Consider the following 22,851-nt stretch of genomic DNA (forward strand, 5'->3'; position numbering starts at 1 on the left):
ATGTGAACTTTCTAAACAGTGTTTAAAGATGAAGACCGTAGATGTACATGTAAAACTTATGTAGGGAGATTTGTTTACTCTCTGTGTATCATCTGAGGCTGTTCTTCACTGGGTATATGTGAGGATTTACAGCCACTTTATTGTGCTGCTCCCTCCACCATTCACTATTGCGCCCCACCCACTGCACCCCACCACTTCTCCATTCTATCCCACATTCCAATAACCACATCCTGGGTTTATGCAAGACAATGCTGGGAATCTGCTAAGAGCACAAACTGGAGGGCATGGGTGTGGCCTCAGGAGGAATATCCCTCCCACCCAAAAAATGACTTTCCCTCAAACTGGAGGCTTGGCTGTGAGTTGTTACTCCTTCCAACCAATCAGCCCTGCTGCTGCTGGTAAGATTATCTGCTTCCCTCTGCCCACCCAGAAAATTTGTAGCAAATAATGTAGAAAATAAGTGCCCACTAAGGTGCATTATTGGAAATCTGTGCCTATTAGGTGCAGAATTCTGGACTAGGTGAAAGCTGTTTTTAAATTCTTTATCCCCTCCCCCCCCTTTTTTTTTTTTTTGTGGGGTTCTAATACACAATTTTGTCAAAAGGATTGGGACGCCTGCCTTTACACACACATGAATTTTAATGGCATCCCAGTCTTAGTCCGTAGGGTTCAATATTGAGTTGGCCCACCCTTTGCAGCTATAACAGCTTCAACTCTTCTGGGAAGGCTGTCCACAAGGTTTAGGAATGTGTCTATGGGAATGTTTGACCATTCTTCCAGAAGCGCATTTGTGAGGTCAGGCACTGATGTTGGATGAGAAGGCCTGGCTAGCAGTCTCCGATCTAATTCACCCCAAAGGTGTTCTATTGGTTTGAAACAGTACCCACTTTATATATCCATTTAAAGTCCCGTGGCGAATCCTTAGTTTTATTATATGTTACAGGGATAGAAGTGTGTTACTGGGGACACCAGACCTTCCCCCTTTCTATTTGGTTTAGGTCAGGACAGTCGAGTTCCTTCACCCCAAACTCGCTCATCCATGTCTTTATGGACCTTGCTTTGTGTACTGGTCCAAATCATTTGGTGGAGGGGGGATTATGGTGTGGGGTTGCTCTTCAGGGGTTGGCCTCTTAGTTCCAGTGAAGGGAACTCTAAAGGTGTCAGCATACCAAGACATTTTGGACAATTTCATGCCCCCAACTTTGTGGGAACAGTTTGGGGCTGGCCCATTTCTGTTCCAAGATGATTGCGCACCAGTGCACAAAGCAAGGTCCATAAAAACATTGATGAACGAGTTTGTGGTGGAGGAACTTGAACAGGTTTAAGCTTACAGTATTAGCCCGGACTTCTACTTTAAGGGTAAATGTATTATAGTCCCTTCTGAGTGTTTCCTTGCTTTACTATGAGGATATTCATTTAAACAGACAACACCAGTCATTGTGCCTCAATAGATTTTATTTAACTTCAGGGATAGGAAGGAAGGAAGGTACAGGCAGAATCGGGTGGTTCAGCTGTTGCAGCTGTCTGGAGGGATTGTGAAGTCTCATTCTTCAAACTGCCAGGATAGAAAAAAGTGTTAATTTTACAGCAAATATGATAGTTATAGTTAGTGTGTTTAAAATTCTGCTACCATAACTGCTTGAAATATTTAAAAATTGCACTATCCACTGCACAACAGATGTCAGACTTAAAGTGGAACCTCAGGATTTTTTTTTTTTTTTTGATTAAAGTGATATGAAAGGCAATTAAAAAAAAAAAAAATAAAAAAAAAAACAAACATGTCGTACTTACCTGCTCTGTGTAATGGTTTTGCACAGAGCAGCCCGAATCCTGCTCTTCTCAGGTCCCCCTCCAGCGCTCCTGGCGAGTGCCCTCAGAGCAAGCAGCTTGCTGTGGGGCACCCAAGGAGGCCCACTCCCGAGCCACTGCCCTGCATGTCCATTCACACACAGCTGTGGTTTGGCCCTGCCCCCTCTCCTCATTGGCTCACCGGCAGTGATTGACAGCAGTGGGAGCCAATGGCTCCTGCATCTGCCAGCATGGAGGGCGAGTCCCAGGAGAGCTGAATCGCGATGGGGCTCTGGTAAGTATATATCTGGGGGGTGGCTGCTGTACAGAGGTGTGTGTGTGTTTTTTTTTCTTCCCTGCATGAAGGTAAAAAAAAAAAACCTTAAAGCGGAGTTCCACCCAAAAGTGGAACTTCCGCTCATTTGTCTCCCCTCCCCTTTTGGTGTCACAATTGGCACCTTTTGGGGGGGGGGGGGGACAGGACACCTGTCTTTGACAGGTATCCTGTTCCCACCTCCGGGAGTCCGGGCCACGGCCTGTGACATCACTGCGAGGCTCCCTCCTCCTTTCCCTGTCGCTGGGCCAGTAGGAGAGTGGAGCAGGGCCTCGCGCATGCGCAGTAGGTTTCCCAACGTGAAGCCGTAAGGCTACACTGCTGGGTACTCTTACCCGCAATGGCGGTGGCAGCAACTGACAGCTGATGGAAACATCAGCTGCGGTGCCAACATTGCGGGACTCCTGGACAGGTAAGTGTCCTATTGTTAAAAGTCTGCAGCTACAGTATGTGTAGCTGCTGGCTTTTTTTTTTTTTTTTTTTTTTTTTTTTTTTTTTGTGCGGAACACCGCTTTAAGTGCTACGCTTCTCTCTCCCCTCACAGGACTTAGAGGCATCAGCGATAGCCATTGGTGTTGCTGCTGTCACTCAAATGCTGTGGAGGTGGGCGGGCCACACTGTGTATGTCAATAGGTGCACATAGCCTGGCTCGGGGGTCAAGCCCACAAGTGTGCCCCCAGAGCAAATGGCTTTCTATGGGGGCACACAAAGGCTAGTAGGATCCATGAGCACTGGTGGGGGGGGACCCCAGAAAAGGGGGATTGGGGCTGCTGTGTGCAAAATTATTGCACAGAGGTATAACAGGTTTGTAAATGTTCAAGTGTTTTTTTTAATCACTTTAAAGCACAACTGGTATAAAGGTACAGTTGTCCTTTACTATAAAGGAACCACAATGTGTGTCAGGGTAGATGATGTGTGGAATACATGCAGTGACTGGGGAGCAACAAAACTACATCTTTTCAAGTCATGGGCAGCCAGTAAGTACATTGGCTCTATAATACATTGACAAGGTTACGTTAAGTTGGCCACACATGCTACCAAGCTTAGAGCTACCAAAACTCTGTAATGTAAACCATCAATTCAGTTCATATCCAATTTAGCAAACCCTCACTTTACCTAGTTAATAACTCAAAAAGACGATTGTACAAACAGAATGTAGCATGTGTTGGTGGGTTCAGGGCCTGTTCACACCGGGAAATGTCATACAACATCATGGTGTGGCGTTTTTGCAATACCCTATTCTGCTGTTAGATCTGTTTTCATCCCTCCTCACAAGGCATTGGGAATTTTGAATGTTGGTTACAGCTTACCTGGGCTGAGTCCTGTAGTCTGTGTTTTCCTAACACGGAGTAAACCCCCCCCTGCAAAGAGGAATCAACATTTCTGTATTAGTTGGGGCAAAAATGGCAGCTCAACTTAAAGTATGTAAAGCTAAAAATATTCATTTCTGATTGAATGTTGAAGTGTTAAAGCCACGTGAAGTTTTTTTTTTGTTTAGTTTTTTTTGCTGTTTATACCCCTTATTCCAACTGGGTGGCTATTTGTCACTGGAATGGGGGGTGAGGGGAAATCTAGCAATGGGGACAGTGGTTTTGGTGACAGCTATCTGAGGGCATTTTTCATCACTTTGGATATAGTTCTTACTCTGTTTCCTCTGTAGGAGAGCAAGTTAAACAGCTCAAATGGGACATACAGAAAAAAAACTGGTCTTAACCATTTTCTACTCTCTCCAAAAAGAAAATATGCATACCTGTTTATTACAGTGCCTTAAAGTATTCATACCTCTTGAAATTTTCCCTATTTTGTCATGTTACAACCAAAAAACATAAATGTATTTTATTGGGATTTTATGTGATAAACCAACACAAAGTGGCACATAATTGTGAAGTGGAAGGAAAATAAATGGTTTTCAATTTTTTTTTTACAAATATGTGAAAAGTGTGGGGTTCATTTGTATTCAACCCCCCCCTTTCACTGCAATTACAGCTGCAAGTCTTTTTGGGGATGTCTCTACCAGCTTTGCACATCTAGGGAGGGACATTTTTGTCTTTCTTTGCAAAATAGCTCAAGCTTTGTCAGATTGGATGGAGAGCGTCTGTGAACAGCAAATTTTCAAGTCTTGCCACAGATTCTCAATTGGATTTAGGTCTGGACCTTGACTGGACTATTCTAACACATGAATATGCTAAACCATTCCATTGTAGCTCTGGCTGTATGTTTAGGGTCGTTGTCCTGCAGGAAGGTAAACCTCGGCCCCAGTCTCAAGTCTTTTGCAGACTTCTAAGATTGTCCTGTATTTGGCTCCTTCCATCTTCCCATCAACTCACCAGCTTCCCTGTCTCTGCTGAAAAAAAAAGCATCCCCACAACATGATGCTGCCACCGCCATGTTTCCATGTGTTAGTTTTCCACCACACATAGCGTTTTTGCTTTTGGGCCAAAAAGTAAAATTTTGGTCTAATCTGACCAGAACACCTTCTTCCACATGTTTACTGTGTGTCCCACGTGGCTCCTGGCAAACTGCAAACGGGACTTCTTATGGCTCTATGTCAACAATGTCTTTCGTCTTGTCACTCCTCCATAAATGCCAGATTTGTGGAGTGCATGACTAATAGTTGTCCTGTGGACAGATTCTCCCACCTGAGCTGTGGATCTCTGCAGCTCCTCCAGAGTTACCATGGACCTCTTGGCTGCTTCTCTGATTAATGCTCTCGTTGCCCGGCCTGTCAGTTTAGGTGGACGGCCATGTCTTGGTAGGTTTGCAGTTATGCCATACTCTTTCCATTTGATGATGATGGTTTGAACAGTGCTCCGTTAGATGTTTAAAGCTTAGGATATTTTTTGATCACCCTGCTATAAACTTTAAACTCAACATCTTTATCCCTGACTTGTCTGTGTTCCTTGGCCTTCATGATGCTGTTTATTCACTCTAACAAACCTCTTGAGGGCTTCACAGAACCGTTGTATTTGTACTGAGATTAAATTGTACACAGGTGGACTCTATTTACTAATTAGGTGACATCTGAAGGCATTTGGTTCCACTAGATTTTAGTTTGGCTACTTTCACACTGGGGTGGTGAGAGCGTCGGGGTTTTAGAGGCTCTTTACTGTCGTCTTAGCGGTGCTTTTCAGCCTCTAGCGGCCGAAGAAGGGGTTAATACTGCTCGTGTAGCGCTGCTGCCGAAGCAGTTTGGCAGCACTGCCAACTCATTTCAATGGCCAGTATATACACCGCTCCCGCACTGCCCCAAAGATGCTGCTTGCAGGACTTTTTCTAGCGTCCTGCAAGCGCATCGCTCCAGTGTGAAAGCACTCGGCCTTTCACACTGGATTGACAGGAGAGGCGCTTTACAGGTGCTATTTTTAGAGTTAAAACCGCTGTAAAGCACCTCAGTGTGAAAGTGGCCTTAGGTATAGCAGAATAAAGGGGGCTGAATACAAATACACGCCACACTTTTCACATGTTTATTTGTAAAAAAGTTTGAAAACCATTTATCATTTTCCTTCCACTTCACAATTATGTGCCACTTGTGTTGGTCTATCCCATAAAATACATTTACGTTTTTTGTTGTAACTTGACAAAATTTGGAAAATTGCAAGGGGTATGAATACTTTTTTTTTTTTACAATTTTCTTGTGCTCCATCCTCACCTTGTCTTGTTACAAAGGAAAATTGTACTGGGTCTGAGTGATCCCTGGGCTAGAGGAGACTCAGTAAATGCTTCATCCTGCCTGCAGCAAATGGATGACATCGTTCTTTCCTCTCAGTCAGGCAAAGTTACTTTTGCCTGGAGCCCAAAAAAATGCCTTCTATTGATAGTTTTTCCTTTTTATTTGTAAATTATACTATTCCTGTATGTTGTTACATGTCAGACATATACTTGAAGATGTATGGATGGGGCCTTTTAAATGTGTAACCTGTCAATCAAAACATCTGTTGATTTATTGAGATTAAAGCGACTCCTACATACAGGGTCACTTTAACCCTTTCATGATCCCAGGTCCTTGAAGCCTTATTGTGCATACCAAATGTGTCTACTTCAATCATTTTCTTGTTATTTAAGGGTCCCTTTGAGAGGTTTTTTTGGTCCGTTTAAAAAAAAAAAATACCCTGCAGCCGGTGTGTAGGCTGATAAATACTGTAATTGCATTGTAGCCGATGTGGGTTAGAATCTACATAGCTTTAACATTAATAAGCAATACACAGGTACATCATTACCCGCTTATCACCTTGGTAGAAACGACTTCTCTAGTCCGCGCACGCAATTTATTGACTTGCGCCTCTGCGACATCAGCGCGCTCCTCTGCATCATCAAGTTCATGTTGGACCTTCCTGTACTTTACAAGGCTGGAGTTGGCCTGAGTCTCCTGTTAGGAATAGTGGACAAAAGTCTGTGAATTGTCTGTACTAAAAATGAACGAGCCACCACATCCCATAAAACATAAGTTCAATCAGCACAATGTTAAAATGCAATGATCAAGGTAGATGTATGACAAAGTACACATTCTGTGTAGCATTTCCTGGACTAATGGTTACTTTGAGCTCTATTTATCACATATGAACAGAGCTGAGTTAGCACATAGGATTTTGCTCAATAAAGCTGGTTAACCTTCTCCTGTGGGCCTTCGCCTAGGGCGGAGGGGTTAGAGAGATGCACTACAAAGCCTTAAAAGGTACAAATTGTGATCAATGTACATTTTTTGGTCCAACTCTGGACATCTGTGTCTACATTTAAAAATAAAACTGTAGGAGGAATGGGATGCAAGGGATGTCAAGAGGAGTCAAAACTTTTTTTTTTCCTTTTTTTTTTTTTTTTTTTTTAATAGATGAGGACACAAGAAGCCATCTCCACTTTCTCTTGTTGGTCTGTGTTGTCAACAAGTAGATGTGACTGTAGGACAGACTGAATGCGGTCTCCAATAGACCATTCTAGTGGTTTTTTGTTGAACATACACATGCTGGGCCAAGACACCGACCTCGGGCGTCATGCTGTGGGGGGCGCAAGCCTTCTCTACTTTTGCAATGCCCACCCACCCGTCTCCTGCACTGTGCAGAATGGAGCTGTCAAACTGCAGATTACTATGAGATTTTGTCTTTGTGTAATTGAGCAGAGCGCCTGGCTCTCACTGAGAGAGAGCTGCGCTCCCATCCTGTGTAATCTGCAGAAGTGATAAATCGGTTTGACATCTCTAGTCCTGCTCTGCATTCATTTATTATTGGATTTTGGTACATATTTAGATTGTCATAAGGGACCTTTATTTGTACTTCAAAGCCTCAAAAATGAAGGGAGAGTTTTTTTGATACAGAGACTTTTCATGTCAATTCTGTAAGTAAATAAATCTCTCTTCTTTTTCTCCTAGCCAATTTTGTGTGGGTATACTGCCTGTGTTGCATGTACAGTGGACAAGCCTGGTCCATTTCTGGCACCATACTCTTATTATTATACAGGTTTTATTTAGCACCAACAATTTGCACTGCTCTTTACAAAATAATAGGAGGCTTCATTTACAAGGCAATTTTGGGAATCTGTAAGATATTGAGAATGGATCCAGATGCTAGGACAGTAACTCCCGTGTGCGTTTGAAAGAGTTAGACAATGGCCACCCAATAGCTGAATAAAGAAGATGCTGGTCTGGAAGATATAAATGGCAATGGGGCAAGGACAATGAATTTGGATATGTCAACTCTGGAGAAGAGCAAACTAGGAGGCAACTATTCTAAATTGTACAAGTATGTTGTGTATATTTGCAGGTTTATGGAAGGCGCCATTCCACCAACTGGCACGTTTTTTGCTCTCTGAATGTCACTGCCCAAGTAATTGGTGAAATACGGTAGAAAAGTGGTGAAAATATGCACCAAGCTTTACCTTATACAAAATATCTCTTTAGCTTTTGCATAGGTATGTTATTACTTACGGCCTCCTCTGACTGGCGCTTGTAGCTCTTGACTTTCATCTGGAGTTTGTCTATCAGGTCCTGCATTCTTGCCAAATTCTTCCGGTCTTCTTCAGTCTGCAATAAGGACAGGGCAGAAAATGATCTCACTCTGTAAATATGCTTTAGAATGTCTGGTTTTCTTATGGACTTTATGGAGCATCATTTGCCTAAGAAGCTAAACCTCATTTTAGAAGAAGCCTTTCAACTTTCCTGTTCTGAAGAAAACAATGATCTCCTCTGATCGGCTGTAATCGGGACAACAGCTTTGAAATGGACCATTTTGTACTAGTGTCAGCAGTAGAGTTGGGGTTAAGGTTGAGTTTAAAGGGAATTTGGCAAGAAATATTAATGAAGGTTACAATTGCTAACCTTGCCTTGTGAAAATAATTCCCTGGTTGCCATTCTGATGCTTTGTCTTTAATGCTGTTAAGTTGCTGACCCAGAACACATATAGATGAAGGTCGTTTTGGGTCCATGATTTAAAAGCAGACATAGCCAGGAGTCAAGCGTTTCCAAAAGGGGGACTGCTATGGCTGTCCTCCATAAGTATCTCACTTTAAGATTTAGGAAGAAGGATCATGGTGTCTTTATGCTGTCACACTGATTCAATGACATCAACTTCTATTTATCTCAGTGTGGGATTTCTATAACCCACAAATCAGGAAAGTTGAGCCCTTCATATCTAAGATAAATCACTATTGGTTGGGAACCCAGAAGAGTATTCCTGGCTACGATTGTTAGAGCAGTGACTGTGGGTCTACTCTAAGGCCCCTTACACACGGATGCCTCAGTTAGGCAGACTCTGCCTGCTCCGCGGGAGATCACTCCACTGAGCAGGTGGATGACAGCTCCGTCTCTGCTTACTATGCAGAGCTGAGACAGACACAGTCCCGCTCCCCTCTATGGGGAAATCAGGTGAAAACCCACTGCCAGTCTGTGTTTATCTAATCCGCCATACAGATGGAAAATAGGACCACCATCCGTATTCCGCCGCTCCATAGGGGAGAGTGCAAGGTCCGATCTGATCTGACAGCCCGTGTGAAAGGGGCCTTAGGCAGGACTTTTTATTTTTTTATGTTTCCTATTACGTTTTTTACCTGATAGGTGAGTTCCTTTATCCTCCGCTCGTACTTTCGAATTCCTTTCTGAGTTTCAGCGTTTTTCTTCTGCTCAATCTCCAGCTCCCCTTCCAGCTCTCTGACCTGTAATAATATCAGTAATGATATGAACACAGATACTAAACACTGAAGAGCACTTAGAACTTGCTTCATTAAAGTATAACTAAAGGATAGACTTTTTTTTTTAGTTTTGGATAGAGTGGAGATGGATTAGAACACCTGTCAGTTTTTATTGCAGTCTGTGCTTCCCGTTAGGGACATTCACCCTCTCGATTTGTCCCGTTTACCATCATCATTGAAAGTAAAGGAAAATCCCAAATTTTGGGTTATCCCCCAAAAAAGTAATAGAGTGGAAATCTTCCAATGGAGACGCTAGTTCTGGTGACCTGGGGTTTAGGTTTGACCTCCTATTATATGGTTTTGGTAAGTCTAAGGCTGGGTTCACACTATTGTGATGTCAGACATTGCATGTGATTCGCATTGCTTTGCAGATCACATGCGATGTCTGTATGATGTAAATTCAGCCATACAAATCGTATGGCTGAATTTGCATTGCATTTGGACCACACTGGAATCAGATCGCATGGGTGTTTACGCCCATGCAATCCGATTCCTGCACCATTTGGCAGCTCGCACTGCAATATGCATGATCTGGGGGTGTCATTGACTTTGCTTTGACACCCGCAGCTGTTCGCATAGGGCAGTGTGAACTGCCTGCGAGTCCTATGCGAGGCAGGGACCAGCAATGCATCGTGCTAGTGTGAACCGGCACTTAAGGAAAACTTGTACAAGAAAAAAAAAGTATAATGTATGGCCAGCCTAAACACGATTAGTAAATCATACGAAAAATACTGCTTTCTACGCGATCGTGCAATAATCTGATTGTTCATACACAGCTTTTGAGCGCCGATCACGACAATTCATGCAAAATTATGGGACAAGTATGACAGTTTTTCTCGTACGATACCAGAACGTACGATTTTCGTTTTAATTAGCACAATATTTGTCCGAAAATACAATGCATCAAATTTTTTAGTAACCGCTTTTATTTTTGATATGAGAATGCAATAAAAAAACAAAACAGGTTATAGACTTTGAGATAGAATAATGCCCCATTGATGGTGTCAGTAAGACGAAAAATGTACCATCTTTGGTGTCAGTGGAGGAATAGTTCCTCATCATTGCTGTCAGTGGGAGGAATGATGTCCCAAGGGCCGGATCCGGCCCCTGGGTCGCAGTTTAGAGACCACTGGCAAACATGGAAATAAAGCAGGGAAAAATCAGGTGACAAACCTTTGCTTCTAGCTTTTGGATCTGTTTCTTCCCTCCTTTCAAAGCAATTTGTTCAGCCTCATCAAGACGCATTTGCAGGTCTTTGATTGTTTGCTCCATGTTCTTCTTCATTCTCTCTAAGTGGGAACTGGTGTCCTGCTCCTTCTTCAGCTCCTCTGCCATCATGGCTGCCTGAAGAGGGTGACATGAACAATCTATTTAAACCAATGCTTGATCCCAGTTTAAACTTGAGCCTTATTAGTGCGCTTGCAACAGAAACAATTGAGCGCTGTCAATTTTTTACTTTTTTTTTAATAGCACTAACATCCAGTTTTTCAGGACAAGCTTTGTATTCCCTTCTTCAAGGTCCAAGCAGTACTAATACACAAAGTTTTAGCAGAATGTTAAGTGAGACAATCTCTAAGGAAGAGAAAATAAAAAAAATAAATCTATCAATCAACTTCTTTACAACTGCCATGTTGGAAATTTTCTGCTCAATCAGTGACGCTGGCAGCACTGATAAGTGAATTCTAATGGTTGGGAAGTTTTGCCTGCTGTCAGAATACAAAGGCTCAGTGGGGTCTGAGTAGTGGTGGAGTAGTCTTCTTTTCTGGTGAAGTAATTTCTTTTTTTTTTTCTTTTTCGTTCAACCCACTGGTGATTGAATGAAAAAAAAAATTATTCATCTGTGGGCTGCCCTAGTGAGATGAGGAAAGGAGAGCACTATGGACTGATAATGGGGAAGAGTCACAGAGGTGAGAATGGTAAAACCCCAATTTATAAAAATGTAACTGAAGCTTAAGTTTTGTTAATATCACTGAAAAGCAAGATGCTGCCAAGACCTTTTGAGTGACTTTTCAACTGGTTGCCCAAATCAGGTGCAATTCAATATTTCATAACTTGGACTAAACTAGCCATATCTATTTTTCTGTAGATGGAACATGGTGGCAAACAAAAGGTTCTAGTAACCATGTCCACTGTTCCTTCCCTTGTCCCATATGATATACTTCAGGTTAATTTTCCAGCCTTTCCCACAATGAATCTATGGAAGTAGAGTGTTGAATCCGTTTCTTACATCAGTAATGGCTTTCTTGGCCTTTTCTTCTGCATTCCGACATTCCTGAACTGCTTCCTCCACTTCAGAGCTTAACTGAGAGATGTCAGCGTCCAGTTTCTTCTTCTGGTTAATAAGTCCAGTATTCTAAAGGAGGAAAAGGTCAACATTTTATATTGGTGAGGTAAATGGTACCATATTGCATATATAAGAACAGCCAGTTGTTTCCTCCTACATCTAAGTTACACCTTTTACCCTACCCACAATACTGTAAAAACACACCCACCCCTACTGGTCAAATGGATTTGGAAGATCCACATTTTTCCATTGTTTAAGTCATGGAATTGTTTAACGAAATGCAATCTAAATTTTTGACCCATCAAAGTAGAACCTTTTGTAGATTAAATATCTGAACACGACGTGGCATTCTTTCCACAATGGAAATTTGTTTGCTCAGGGTTTGAAGGGTATCTTTAGGCAATACTTAGAGTATGAAAGGTTTAGACCTTCTGTCAAGTTTATGTCTGTGTCTCCATTGGGGAGATTCACCCCTCTATTTGGGATTTTCCCTCACTTTCATTCGATCTACAAATTTTAGAGTTGTTGCCAGAACAAGAGGCGAGGGGAAATCTTCCAATGGGAACACCCATTCCAGGGACATATAGGAGGATCATTTCCTTTTATATTCTTGTCGTTTTTCTGGATAGGATGAAAAAGTAAAATTTCCCCAATGTTATAATTCCCCATGAATGCTTTGGTGCAGGCTTTAGAGATTTTTTTTTTCTAACCTGGACTAAGCATGGAAGCATGGTGTTCTCTTGTTTGGTACTGGAAACTTTTTGTTCAGTTTTATAGAACCTGATTTCATAGCCTTTTAAAAACAATACATGCATAGTAGATCTGCAAAATACTTTGTGAGACTATAATCCCTAAATTTGCCACAGCTTATGGATGAACCCAACCAACGCTCCCTTTGCTTTCTGTACACCATCATCCTACCCATCAGGGAGCAGTTGGTTGAGCGCTACCACTTTAATATCGCATAGATCAGGGATATGCTATTAGCGGACCTCCAGCTCTTGCAGAACTACAATTCCCATGAGGCATAGCAAGACTGACAGCCACAAGCATGACACCCAGAGGCATGATGAGACTTGTAGTTTTGCAACAGCTGTATATCCCTGGCATAGATGTATGATTAGGATGAGGTGGTTTTGTTATCTCCTGGTGTGAAATTTCCCCAACGGTAAACAGACAGCGAACATTAGCTTGGGGCTTTTACTCTTCTCTTCTTCTCTCTTCTACCCAAATAAAAAAAAATATTGGATATAGATTTACTTTAAGTCTGGATAGTGTTCTGGCCCTTCTAACTTGTTTAATTTTTCTTAGGTAGTTCTGACATCATAAGCCGAACTAACATCCAAGATATTAAGCTACAGTTATTGGTTGTAATACAGAAGATGGGAAGGAAAGATGATGCACAGTTGCACTACAGAATGTCAGTCTGACACTTTTAGCCAGGATACAAAGGATGACTGCTTTAGGATAGCATATATTTTTCTACAATATCACTCGTATAACTAATGAATTCCCACTATGCCCCTGTAATATAAAATTGAGACACATTACCATCTTAAACAGATCTTTCTAAACTTGATGACCCTATTAGTCCAGTATATTGCTCAGTAATCGTTGTTACGCTTAATAACCGAGACTTTACATACAGTAGGTTCAAGGTCAAATGTGACCTTAAACATAAGTTTTTACAGAGACATTATTTACAGACCTGAGAGTGTAGTAGGTTGACCCTCTCAGTGGCTTCTAGTAGTTCTTGCTCTGCCAGTTTCCTTCCTCTCTCGGCTTGCTCCAGTGCTGCCCGCAGTTCCTCCACCTCAGCCAGTAATAAGTTATTACGTCTCTCAAGGGCTGCAGCTTGTTCTTTTAGATCATCATTGTGTCGGAGAGTGTCATCTAGTTCGATTTGCAAGTCCTGGAATTAATATATCAACATATGAGTTCTCCTGTCTGCAATGGTTCCTTGGCTATTCCTCCATTGTGGATAACATCAAGAAGAACAAACCTTCATCTGGGATTGCAGGTGACGGACCATTTTTTGAGACTCTGCAGCCTGCCTATTGGCATGATTAAGCTGGATCTCCATCTCATTCAGATCGCCTTCCATCTTCTTTTTGAGCCGGATGGCCTCGTTCCTGGCTTTAGCCTCTGCATCTAGACTTGCCTGCATGGACTCCATGGCACGCTGGTGGTTACGTCTTCAGGAAATAATGTATTTAGCAGGAAAATTAGGTAATGTCATAAAATAAATGTTTCAGTGTCTTTCTTAACTACTAGAAATAGTTTAAATTATATTCTTTAACACTTTCTATTTTCTTAAATCTGTTTTTTATGCAAAATTGTTCTTGTGTAAAGGAACATTGAAAAGAGCATACACACACTGCGATACCTCCACCCTTATGATATACAGTATATGCATACATGGGTTTTCATTGGAAGTAACTTCCCATTTAACGCTTTACTTCTCACTGTTTTGCGTCTCAAGAATGTGTCTACGTAGTATGAAGTCCCCTCCATTTCCACCATAACACAAACAAGTCTCACCTGAGGTTTTCAATTTCTTCATCTTTTTCTGCTATCTTCCTGTCCACATCTGCCTTAATTTGTGAGAGTTCTAGCTGTATTCTTAGGGTCTTACTCTCCTCGTGTTCAAGAGCCCCCTAAATTTCAAAGGAGCAGAAAATGAGCGCCAAGATTAGAAATGGCAATGTATGCCACTAGAACACATCAGTATATATTACGCCTCTTTCCCCCAGCTTGCATCTACTGTCTCTTACCTCTGCCTCCTCTAGAGCTGCCTGGATGTCAGTCTTCTCACTTTCAAGGGCCTTCTTTACCTTTTCCAGTTCATGGATCATTTTACCACTGGCACTGATTTGATCAGTGAGATCAGCAATTTCCTCTGGAATGGGAGAAATTAAACATAGCTCATATGGGTTAGAAAGCCTGTCTTGGCCTTTAGGGAGCTACAGCTTCAGACTGGGCTATGCAAGCCCAACCAACAAAGCAAACTATGAGGGCCAACCATAGGGTGCAAAGTAATAGATACTATTTGAATATATGCTGACGGTGTGTGTGTGTGTATATTGTGTATATATTATATATATATATATATATTTATTATTTTTTACACACACAATAAATTAAGTTATTAATGCATGTTCATGATTTCTAAAAATTAGAAGTAAGTTGTTTTTCTGCATTTTGATGTGTAACACATGAAATGCACCATTTAGGGTCAGAGTCCACAAATGGAACCTCTAGCAATCCAATGCAACATTGGCCACCAACACATGCCAGAGTCTGGATCGATAGGACTGTAAATTGTACTTTAAAAACACACCTGAACAACTGTGGCCATTTACTGGTCCCTACTGTACTTAAATATATTATTTCCTGTTGTATATAAGCAAATGCAAAATGCATAAACTTTATTTGATTATTATTATGTAAAGGAAAAATGCATTATCTTTGCAGTGGTGTGACTAATTCACGGAGTGGACAATTGGGCAGCAGTTTAAAGTGGATGTAAACCCGATTCATGAAATTTGACCTAAACACATCTATCTGTAGAGTTTATTTATTTCTCTCCAAAGCCTCAAGTCCCTGTCTTTCTGCTGTTTCGTTCCTCTGTTATCAGCATGATAACTTATAACAAGTTCTCCAACAACAGAGATAAAACCAGCCTGAAACTTGTGTGGGGGTGGGTGCTATAAATAGATTAGCAGAGAGCTTGTCTTGTCACAGCACAGTTCTGCACATTCCTTCCTTCCTTCTGCCATTGTGAAGGGGGGTGTGCTTTTCCTTCAATCAGCTGTCACACAGTGTATGCCCAGACTTCATTCCCAGTGCTGAACAGTAAGAAAAAATTCTAACACGATGTGCACTTTCTAAAGAATATAGCAAGCTGAAGACAGCAGATATACATGTAAAACTTATGTAGGGAGATTTGTTTCATCTGTGTATCATCTGAGGCTGTTCACTTCACTGGGTATTGAAGAGGGTTTACATCCACTTTAATTTTTAGCTTGTCTCTAAGTGCCATTTACCTTGTAGATTTTTGTTTTCGCGCTTCATGGTCTCCAGATTATCTAGAGACTCCTCGTATGCGTTCTTCAGTTTAAAGAGTTCAGTGCTCAGGCTACGGGACTCCTTTTGTGAAGCCTCAAGCTCGGCCTGTGTCTCCTCATATTTCTGCTTCCACTCCGAAAGGATCCGGTCAAAGTTCCTCTGTTTCTTGTCTAGGGCTGCGGCGGCAGAGTTGGCACGTTCCAGATCAATGACCAGGTCTTCAATCTCAGTCTGAAGTCTATGCTTGGTCTTCTCCAGTGAGGAACACTTGGCATTAGCAGACTCCACTGCTTCCTCGGCATCCTGTAACCGTGCTGCCAGCTTCTTCCTTGAAAAGAGGCATTACAAAATGTTAACAGGATGACAAAAAGATAGGAGTCACCAATGTGATCAGTATCTGAACTTTGCTTACTTGGCATCTTCCAGTTCTTCTGTCCTCTGAATGGCATCAGTTTCATACTTGTTTCTCCACTGCGCTACCTCTGCATTTGCTTTTGATAGAGACCTCTGTAGTTCAGCTTTGGCTTCTTGTTCTTCTTCATATTGTTCTCGCATGAGGTCACAGTCATGGCGGGAAGCTTGTAATGCATGTGCTAAAGCATTTTTAGACTGGAAGAGAAGTAAGAATTGTTATAACCCTTTGCTCATTGTCATAGCCTAAAGTCTAAGAAAAGGGCACAACTCATGTAAAGTTTCTGTGATAGCCTGTATGAACAGTTTAAATTTATGTTTGTATCTGACAATGAATGGAGGAGTATCACCAATATACTGGAAAAAAAAGAAGATTGCTTTTACCTGGATTTTCTTTTTAGCATCATACTTCATTATGGTTTAGAATCTCAAAGTGCCTGACTTTGTCACTGACACCTTAAAGTGGTATTAAACTAAAAAGCAAACATTTATTATATTATATTTATTATATTGAAGCTTACTAATTCTTATATGTGATGGCTACATTAGTTTTTCTTTTTTAGGCTCTCTTTCCTCTATTTTCACCTAGTGATACAGCCAGTAATGCCTGGTACACACAATGAGATTATCGAATGAATGATTGTCCATTGTTTTTGTTTTTTTTTTGCATACTAATCTCATATTGAAAATAAAGAGTTTACTAAAGTCACGAAAATTTGAACGACAACTGTACTGATTATATGAAAATCATACAATCTGATATCATACGATAAAAATGTTCATGCTTGTCTGATCAGAGAATATCAGATGAACGGTCTTGATCAGCTCTCGAAAGCTCTGTAGTAATGATCAGATTATCGTACAATCACTTTGAAAGCGGTATTTTTCATATAATTTTCTGATTGTGTGTACATACCTTGTGTTTGTGTTTTTTTTTTTTTGCAAAGGTTTATTAGCATACAATCCAACATTTCAGGTTAACAATAAGATGGTTACAGTATATGGTAGCAAAACCAAAAACCTATAACAATGTAAAGGAGACATGAGCAGTAAAATTGTGCAGAATTTGAACGCAAAGGTCCATCAAACCAGATAGCTAAATGGAAGTCCAGAAATAGCTTTCCAAGGTGTTCTAGAGGTCATTGGGTGTTTGCAATGTCCTTGTAACACACACACCTAACATTTCCTAATGAAATTTTGTGATAAAAAAATCTCCTTATTGGGGTGGATGCTATATATAAAGTTGAACTAAATAAGACAATATAGTAAGTATAATATTTTAAGTATAAGTATAACCATTCCAACCAGGGTAGTGCCTGGTGTCCTGCTAAAACTGTGGCATGAGTGCATAATACGTAGGGGCCAGAAGAGAAAATAAGCAACCTAGAGAGAAAAAGTGGAAAGAGCTGAGAGAGGAGAAGAGAACAGAAAGACGAAAAAAGGAAGAGGAAAAAAGTCAATGGGGTGTGCGCCAGGGGAGCTTTACATCGAGAGTAATGCGCTATCAAACCAGGAAGGCTGAGAGTATGTAATCCATGGTTGCCAAACTCTGAGAAAGTTGTTTTGTGTGTCTGACAGGACAGCCGTCAACTTCTCATTAACCAGGACATCATTCAGACGGTTTTTGACCGCCTCAAAACTGAGTACAGGATTTTTCCATGCCCTCGCAATAGTCAATTTAGTTGCAGTAAAGAGATGTTTGGCTAGCTGCCATTCTGGGCGTAGCAATTCAACGATTGGTTTGCCTAGAAGGGCTTCATAGAGGTCCCTTTTAAGGTTAGTATGGAACAGGTTGCGAAGAAGGGTATATACCCTGACCCACAGTCTGCACGCCCGCAGGCATGACCACCAGATATGTGCCATGGAACCCTCCTGTGAGCATCCCCGGAAGCAAAGAGGAGAGTAAGTTGGGATAAAGCAGGCCAATCAGGCTGGCGCATAGTACCACCTATACAATACCTTTTTATAGGCGTTTTCCAAGCTACATTTCTTGAGCACTTGGAGAGGGCTATGGTCATAGTCTGCCAGTTCTCAGGGTCTAACTGTCTCCCCAGTTCTTTTTCCTATTGAAGATAGAGCCTTAATGCGGGGTCTTTTTGTGGAAATTATGGCCAAATAAATCAGAGATATCAGGCCCGGAGAGTGGGGTCTGGCTCTACATAGGCTCTCAAAGGGAGTCAGAGTATATGGGGTAGGGTGGATTTAGTGAGTCATTGAAGAAAGCGTCTAAGTTGTAACTAGCTATAGTCCTCTTACAAGGGGATATTATGGGAATTGCATAAGGCATTGACTGTCAGAATTTTAGTAGGGGTAAACAGGGAATGAACATCCGTGAACCTGTTCGTGGTCCACCATGAAAACTGGGCGGGGTTTTCACAACCTGGAGGGAATAATGGGCAATGTGAAAGTCACAAAGGTGGAAGATGGGGGGGAAATCAAACCTGCAAAATATTTAACCGAGTCTCACAATCGTAGAGAGTGGGCTAAACATGGCCCTATTTTTGTCGGGCGATGCACGGAAGGGAGCCAGGGCAAAGAAGAAACAGGAATAGGATCGGAATCAACGAGATCTATCGTGGCCCACAGCGGGAGCTGATATGTTTCATGGAGATGTCAAAGTGGAGCTATGTTTGCTGCTATGTAATAAGCCTGCAAGTTAGGGACCGAGAGGCCACCATTGATTCGTTTGGCATACAAAATCTGCTTGTTGATCCGGGGACGGGTTGGTCCCCAGATAAACTGCAAAACATTACGTTGATTTATGCGTAGAACTGCGGAACTGAAACGGGAAAGACCCGAAAAAAATATAGTAGTTTTGGGAGATAGGACATACGAATTGCTGTTATTCTGCCGAACCAGGATAAGGGTTCCATATACAACTGTCAGGGGCCCTTACAATAATCAGTTATTTATTCATGAAAAACCTTTATCACGAAAAAAACTGTTGCTCTGGTTATAAAATGTGAACCGGAGTTTGACTTTAATTTTTTAGTGTATTTAAATCTGCTAGTATATCTAACACTCCCCTCCCCCAGACTGACAATGCTGCTATCTGCTGTGCACCCTGTGCTCATTCATCCAGAGTGGGGGCACTCTAATGCAGGAGGTGTGTTACTATCCAGATCACAGAGTGGAAATACCTAGAAGTCTAAAAAACAAAAACAATGCAGCCAGCACAATGATTGGTATGCTGCAATATATTACATTTTTGGTTTGGGTTTGTTATGGCTTTAAGTCCTAAAATACCATCTAGTAGACACAATTAAAAGTTTAAGATCACCGACTCACCTTCGTCTCCTCTTCTAACTGCCGCTTCAGTTCTTCAATGCTCTGCGTGAAGGAGGCTTTGCCTCTGCTCAGTTGGTTGACAAGAGATTCCTTCTCTTCCAGCAATCGAGATAGCTCTCCTAACCAAACCAATGAAAAAACATAATTTATTAAGGGCTAAATAATAAAGTGTAAATAAATACATTTACAACTCTTTTGCAAGTCATATCGGCAGTAACGTGCAAATGATACAATTCTATGCATTTACCTTCTACCTTCTCAACCACATGGGACCTCATCTATTTCAGTGCCTCTAATAACTGTATTGCCCTGTAACAACCAAGTAATACAGCATCTCACAAAAGTGAGTACACCCCTCACATTTTTGTAAAATGTATTCTATCTTTTCATGTGACAACACTGAAGAAATTACACTTTTCTACAATGTAAAGTAGTGAGTGTACAGCTTGTATAACAGTGTAAATTTGCTGTCCCCTCAAAATAACTCAACATTACAGCCATTAATGTCTAAACTGCTGGCAACAAAAGTGAGTACACCCCTAAGTGAAAATGTCCAAATTGAGCCCAATTAGCCATTTTTCCTCCCCGGTGTCATGTGACTCGTTAGTGTTACAAGGTCTTAGGTGTAAATGGGGAGCAGGTGTGTTAAATTTGGTGTTATCGCTCTCACTCTCTCATACTGCTCACTGGAAGTTCAACATGGCACCTCATGGCAAAGAACTCTGGAGGATCTGAAAAGAATTGTTGATCTACATAAAGATGGCCTAGGCCAGTGATGGTGAACCTTGGCACCCCTGATGTTTTGGAACTACATTTCCCATGATGCTCAGGAACTCTGCAGTGTAGTTGAGCATCATGGGAAATGTAGTTCCAAAACATCTGGAGTGCCATGGTTCGCCATCACTGGCCTAGGCTATAAGAAGATTGCCAAGACCCTGAAACTGAGCTTGCAGCACGGTCACATGAAAAGATGTAATAAAATATTTACAAAAATGTAAGGGGTGTACTCACTTTTGTGAGATACTGTATGTATTCCTTCTTTCACATTCTTGTCATTTTTCCATGCATGGCTTGAATTTGTTTTTTTTATAGGCAATGCAAACAGCACTTATTTCAGGCAGTTTATAAGTTCCATAGTGATGTTTAACTTGTGTCCTTAAAGTGGCATTTTTTTGGCCTCCAAAAGTATCATAGACCTTAAAGAATATGGCTGAAAAATATCTCTCTACTGAAAACCTTATCAGTTGGTTAGAATGTTTCAAGATAGTAATCTGTATTCTGTACAACGCCTAGGAGGTCTGCAATGCACAAATACCTGCAGGCAGGGCTTAATATAGCATTAGGCACAGTGGAGCTATAGGTGGTAGAGGCAAAGAGGTTGCTGTATAGTGCTGAGCCACACATTTGTTCACACCAGTAGGATCACAGTTATTTCAGAGGGTATATTTACACGTTGTCACAATTTTTGTAAGTTAGGTTAGGACCAGTAAAACGCAAATGTTGCATGTAACGGGGTAATCCTAGCAGGGATGGGGGGCTGCCTTGGGTACCAAAGGGTTTGTGTCTACAGGCTACGGAGAGAGAAATTCAGCCCTGGATGTACAATAGCAGCAACAAGTATACGTGTTTGTGTTCCTTCCGGATGGCCAGGATATTGTTTGGTGGTAGCCAGTTCTCCATAACTGCTAGTTATAACCTGGCCAAACCCCATGACATTTTCACCTTTAGCTTGACCGGAGTCTTCTGTTCAGAGATGGTTTAAGGCGAAATGCGCATCTAAGCGCATCTAGGCAATCTTGGAGCATCTTGGAGCTTTGGATGCAATAGGCAGAGAAAAGCCAGCCAATTTATACTGTCTGTACTGGCATAGCCCCATCAGACACCAACTGCCTACAAGTACTGTGTATTCTTCCATGTGATGTAACAGGAAGTTGCACAGCTTAGATCAATTGCATTAATACCCTGGTTTCTGCAGGAGAATGAAAGGTGTATCCAGGTCCCCTAGACATCCCCCAGGCCTTAGGCTACTACCCAGGTTGTCTTGTGAATGATCCATCTCTGCTGTTCAACCTCAGTGTAATGACTGTGGACAGCTTTCCAAAAGAAAAATGTTTGGCATGAAGGTGGACAATCTATAACCGAACATACCATTCTCAGTTTGCAGCCTGGCTCTGTGAAGAGACATATCAGCTAACTGGCGCTGCAGTTCATCCACCTTACTTTTGGCCTCACTCAGCTGATCCTCATAAGTCCGACACAACTTCTCAGCGTTGCCCTGTGAGACAAAATACAGTGTTCACATTCATAAACACAGGTCAACATGTCTGAACTTTCAGGTTCCACAAAGGGGAATGGTCAGGTGTTATAGAAGAGAATTACTCACCTTATTTTTGATGAGTTGCTCAATATTTGAAGACAGGTCATCCAGCTCCATTCTCATCTCACTCTTTTCCTTCTCCAGTTTTTGTTTCACCCGCTGTAGGCTGTCAATCTGCTCACCCAACTCAGCCACGGTGTCTGCGTGTTTCTTCCGCAGGCCAGCCGCGGTGGCTTCGTGGTGCAGTGTGGCTTCCTCCAGGTCTCTGCGCATCTTCAGGAATTCAGCTTCTCGCTTCTTGTTCATCTCGATCTGCACCGAGGTGGCCCCGCCAGCTTCCTCCAGCCGCTCACTCAGTTCTTCCAGCTCTTTAGCCACCTCAGATCGCTGCTTTTCCACCTTCGCTCTGGTGGCCCTCTCTGCTTCCAACTCCTCTTCCAGCTCCTCTATGCGGGCCTGTGTGTCAGAAGAAGCAGCCATTACTAACTGAAGCTCATTAGAGAACTACTGGCAAAAATGCAGTCACTCATTAAACAGGATAGTGGATACTGAATTATTGTCAACTGTACCAAGAAATATATGAGAGTTGTTACTGCTATCCTTCTTCTGAATACACCAATTACCTGGCAGTCATAGCAAGTTCTCAGACTTCAATACTATTTGAGTCACTGACCTGGAAGAAGCCTGCAGCCAATGAAATCTGAGTAAAGCGAAATTTCCTTATCTGCATTCTTGTTCTATCCAAGGACTTAGAAAGAATTGAAGCCATCCACTCAGAGTAACAGCCAGGTAGCTATTATTTTCAGAATTGAAGATATTGAGTGGCAGACTCCATATTTCATCTAGCACAGGTTTTTCTTAAAGTAAAACTACAGCCAAAATCGTTTAAGTTTGGATACAATGAGAACAGCTCTGTCCCTCTCAAAAGGGATGTGGACAAAAAAAAAAAGTTTCCTAACTTTTTTTTTAAATGTAATGTGGGCAGACAGTTGAAAGGTAAAGGGCACAACCGTCATGCTTGGACCCCTTAGTCTGCATGGGGTTAGGATGTGGATCTTTGGCATATGCTTTGTAGCTGTGCCTTAACACATGGAAAAAAAAATATTCTGGATGTCCCATGTGGTCAGGTTGATGGGGGCACCACAGACATTTGGACAATGGACTTAATGCAACAACATGCTGATTGAT

At 41.8% G+C, this 22,851-nt stretch overlaps 1 protein-coding gene across 2 annotated transcripts in view; it reads right to left on the bottom strand.

Annotated features, from left to right (window-relative positions):
- Positions 1-1,437: 1,437 nt before the first annotated feature.
- Positions 1,438-22,851, bottom strand: part of MYH7B (myosin heavy chain 7B) — an 82,348-nt gene continuing 60,934 nt past the window's right edge. The window contains exons 29-44 of one of the 2 annotated variants that reach the window (XM_073606591.1): positions 21,730-22,119; positions 21,495-21,621; positions 19,347-19,465; positions 16,060-16,256; positions 15,626-15,975; positions 14,354-14,478; positions 14,121-14,236; positions 13,582-13,774; positions 13,288-13,491; positions 11,523-11,648; positions 10,469-10,639; positions 9,155-9,259; positions 8,037-8,132; positions 6,351-6,488; positions 3,433-3,483; positions 1,438-1,555 (exon numbers count right to left, since the gene is read on the bottom strand). In XM_073606591.1, the coding sequence (XP_073462692.1) occupies positions 1,544-1,555; positions 3,433-3,483; positions 6,351-6,488; positions 8,037-8,132; positions 9,155-9,259; positions 10,469-10,639; positions 11,523-11,648; positions 13,288-13,491; positions 13,582-13,774; positions 14,121-14,236; positions 14,354-14,478; positions 15,626-15,975; positions 16,060-16,256; positions 19,347-19,465; positions 21,495-21,621; positions 21,730-22,119 (2,520 nt within the window). In that variant the 3' untranslated portion in view covers positions 1,438-1,543. Of the gene's footprint in view, positions 1,556-3,432; positions 3,484-6,339; positions 6,489-8,036; positions 8,133-9,154; positions 9,260-10,468; positions 10,640-11,522; positions 11,649-13,287; positions 13,492-13,581; positions 13,775-14,120; positions 14,237-14,353; positions 14,479-15,625; positions 15,976-16,059; positions 16,257-19,346; positions 19,466-21,494; positions 21,622-21,729; positions 22,120-22,851 lie in introns of both variants that reach the window. The other variant, XM_073606592.1, reaches the window with a different exon arrangement.

The sequence above is a fragment of the Aquarana catesbeiana genome, linkage group LG12, assembly GCF_042186555.1.
Source record: "Aquarana catesbeiana isolate 2022-GZ linkage group LG12, ASM4218655v1, whole genome shotgun sequence".
In the NCBI taxonomy this organism is placed as follows: domain Eukaryota; kingdom Metazoa; phylum Chordata; class Amphibia; order Anura; family Ranidae; genus Aquarana; species Aquarana catesbeiana.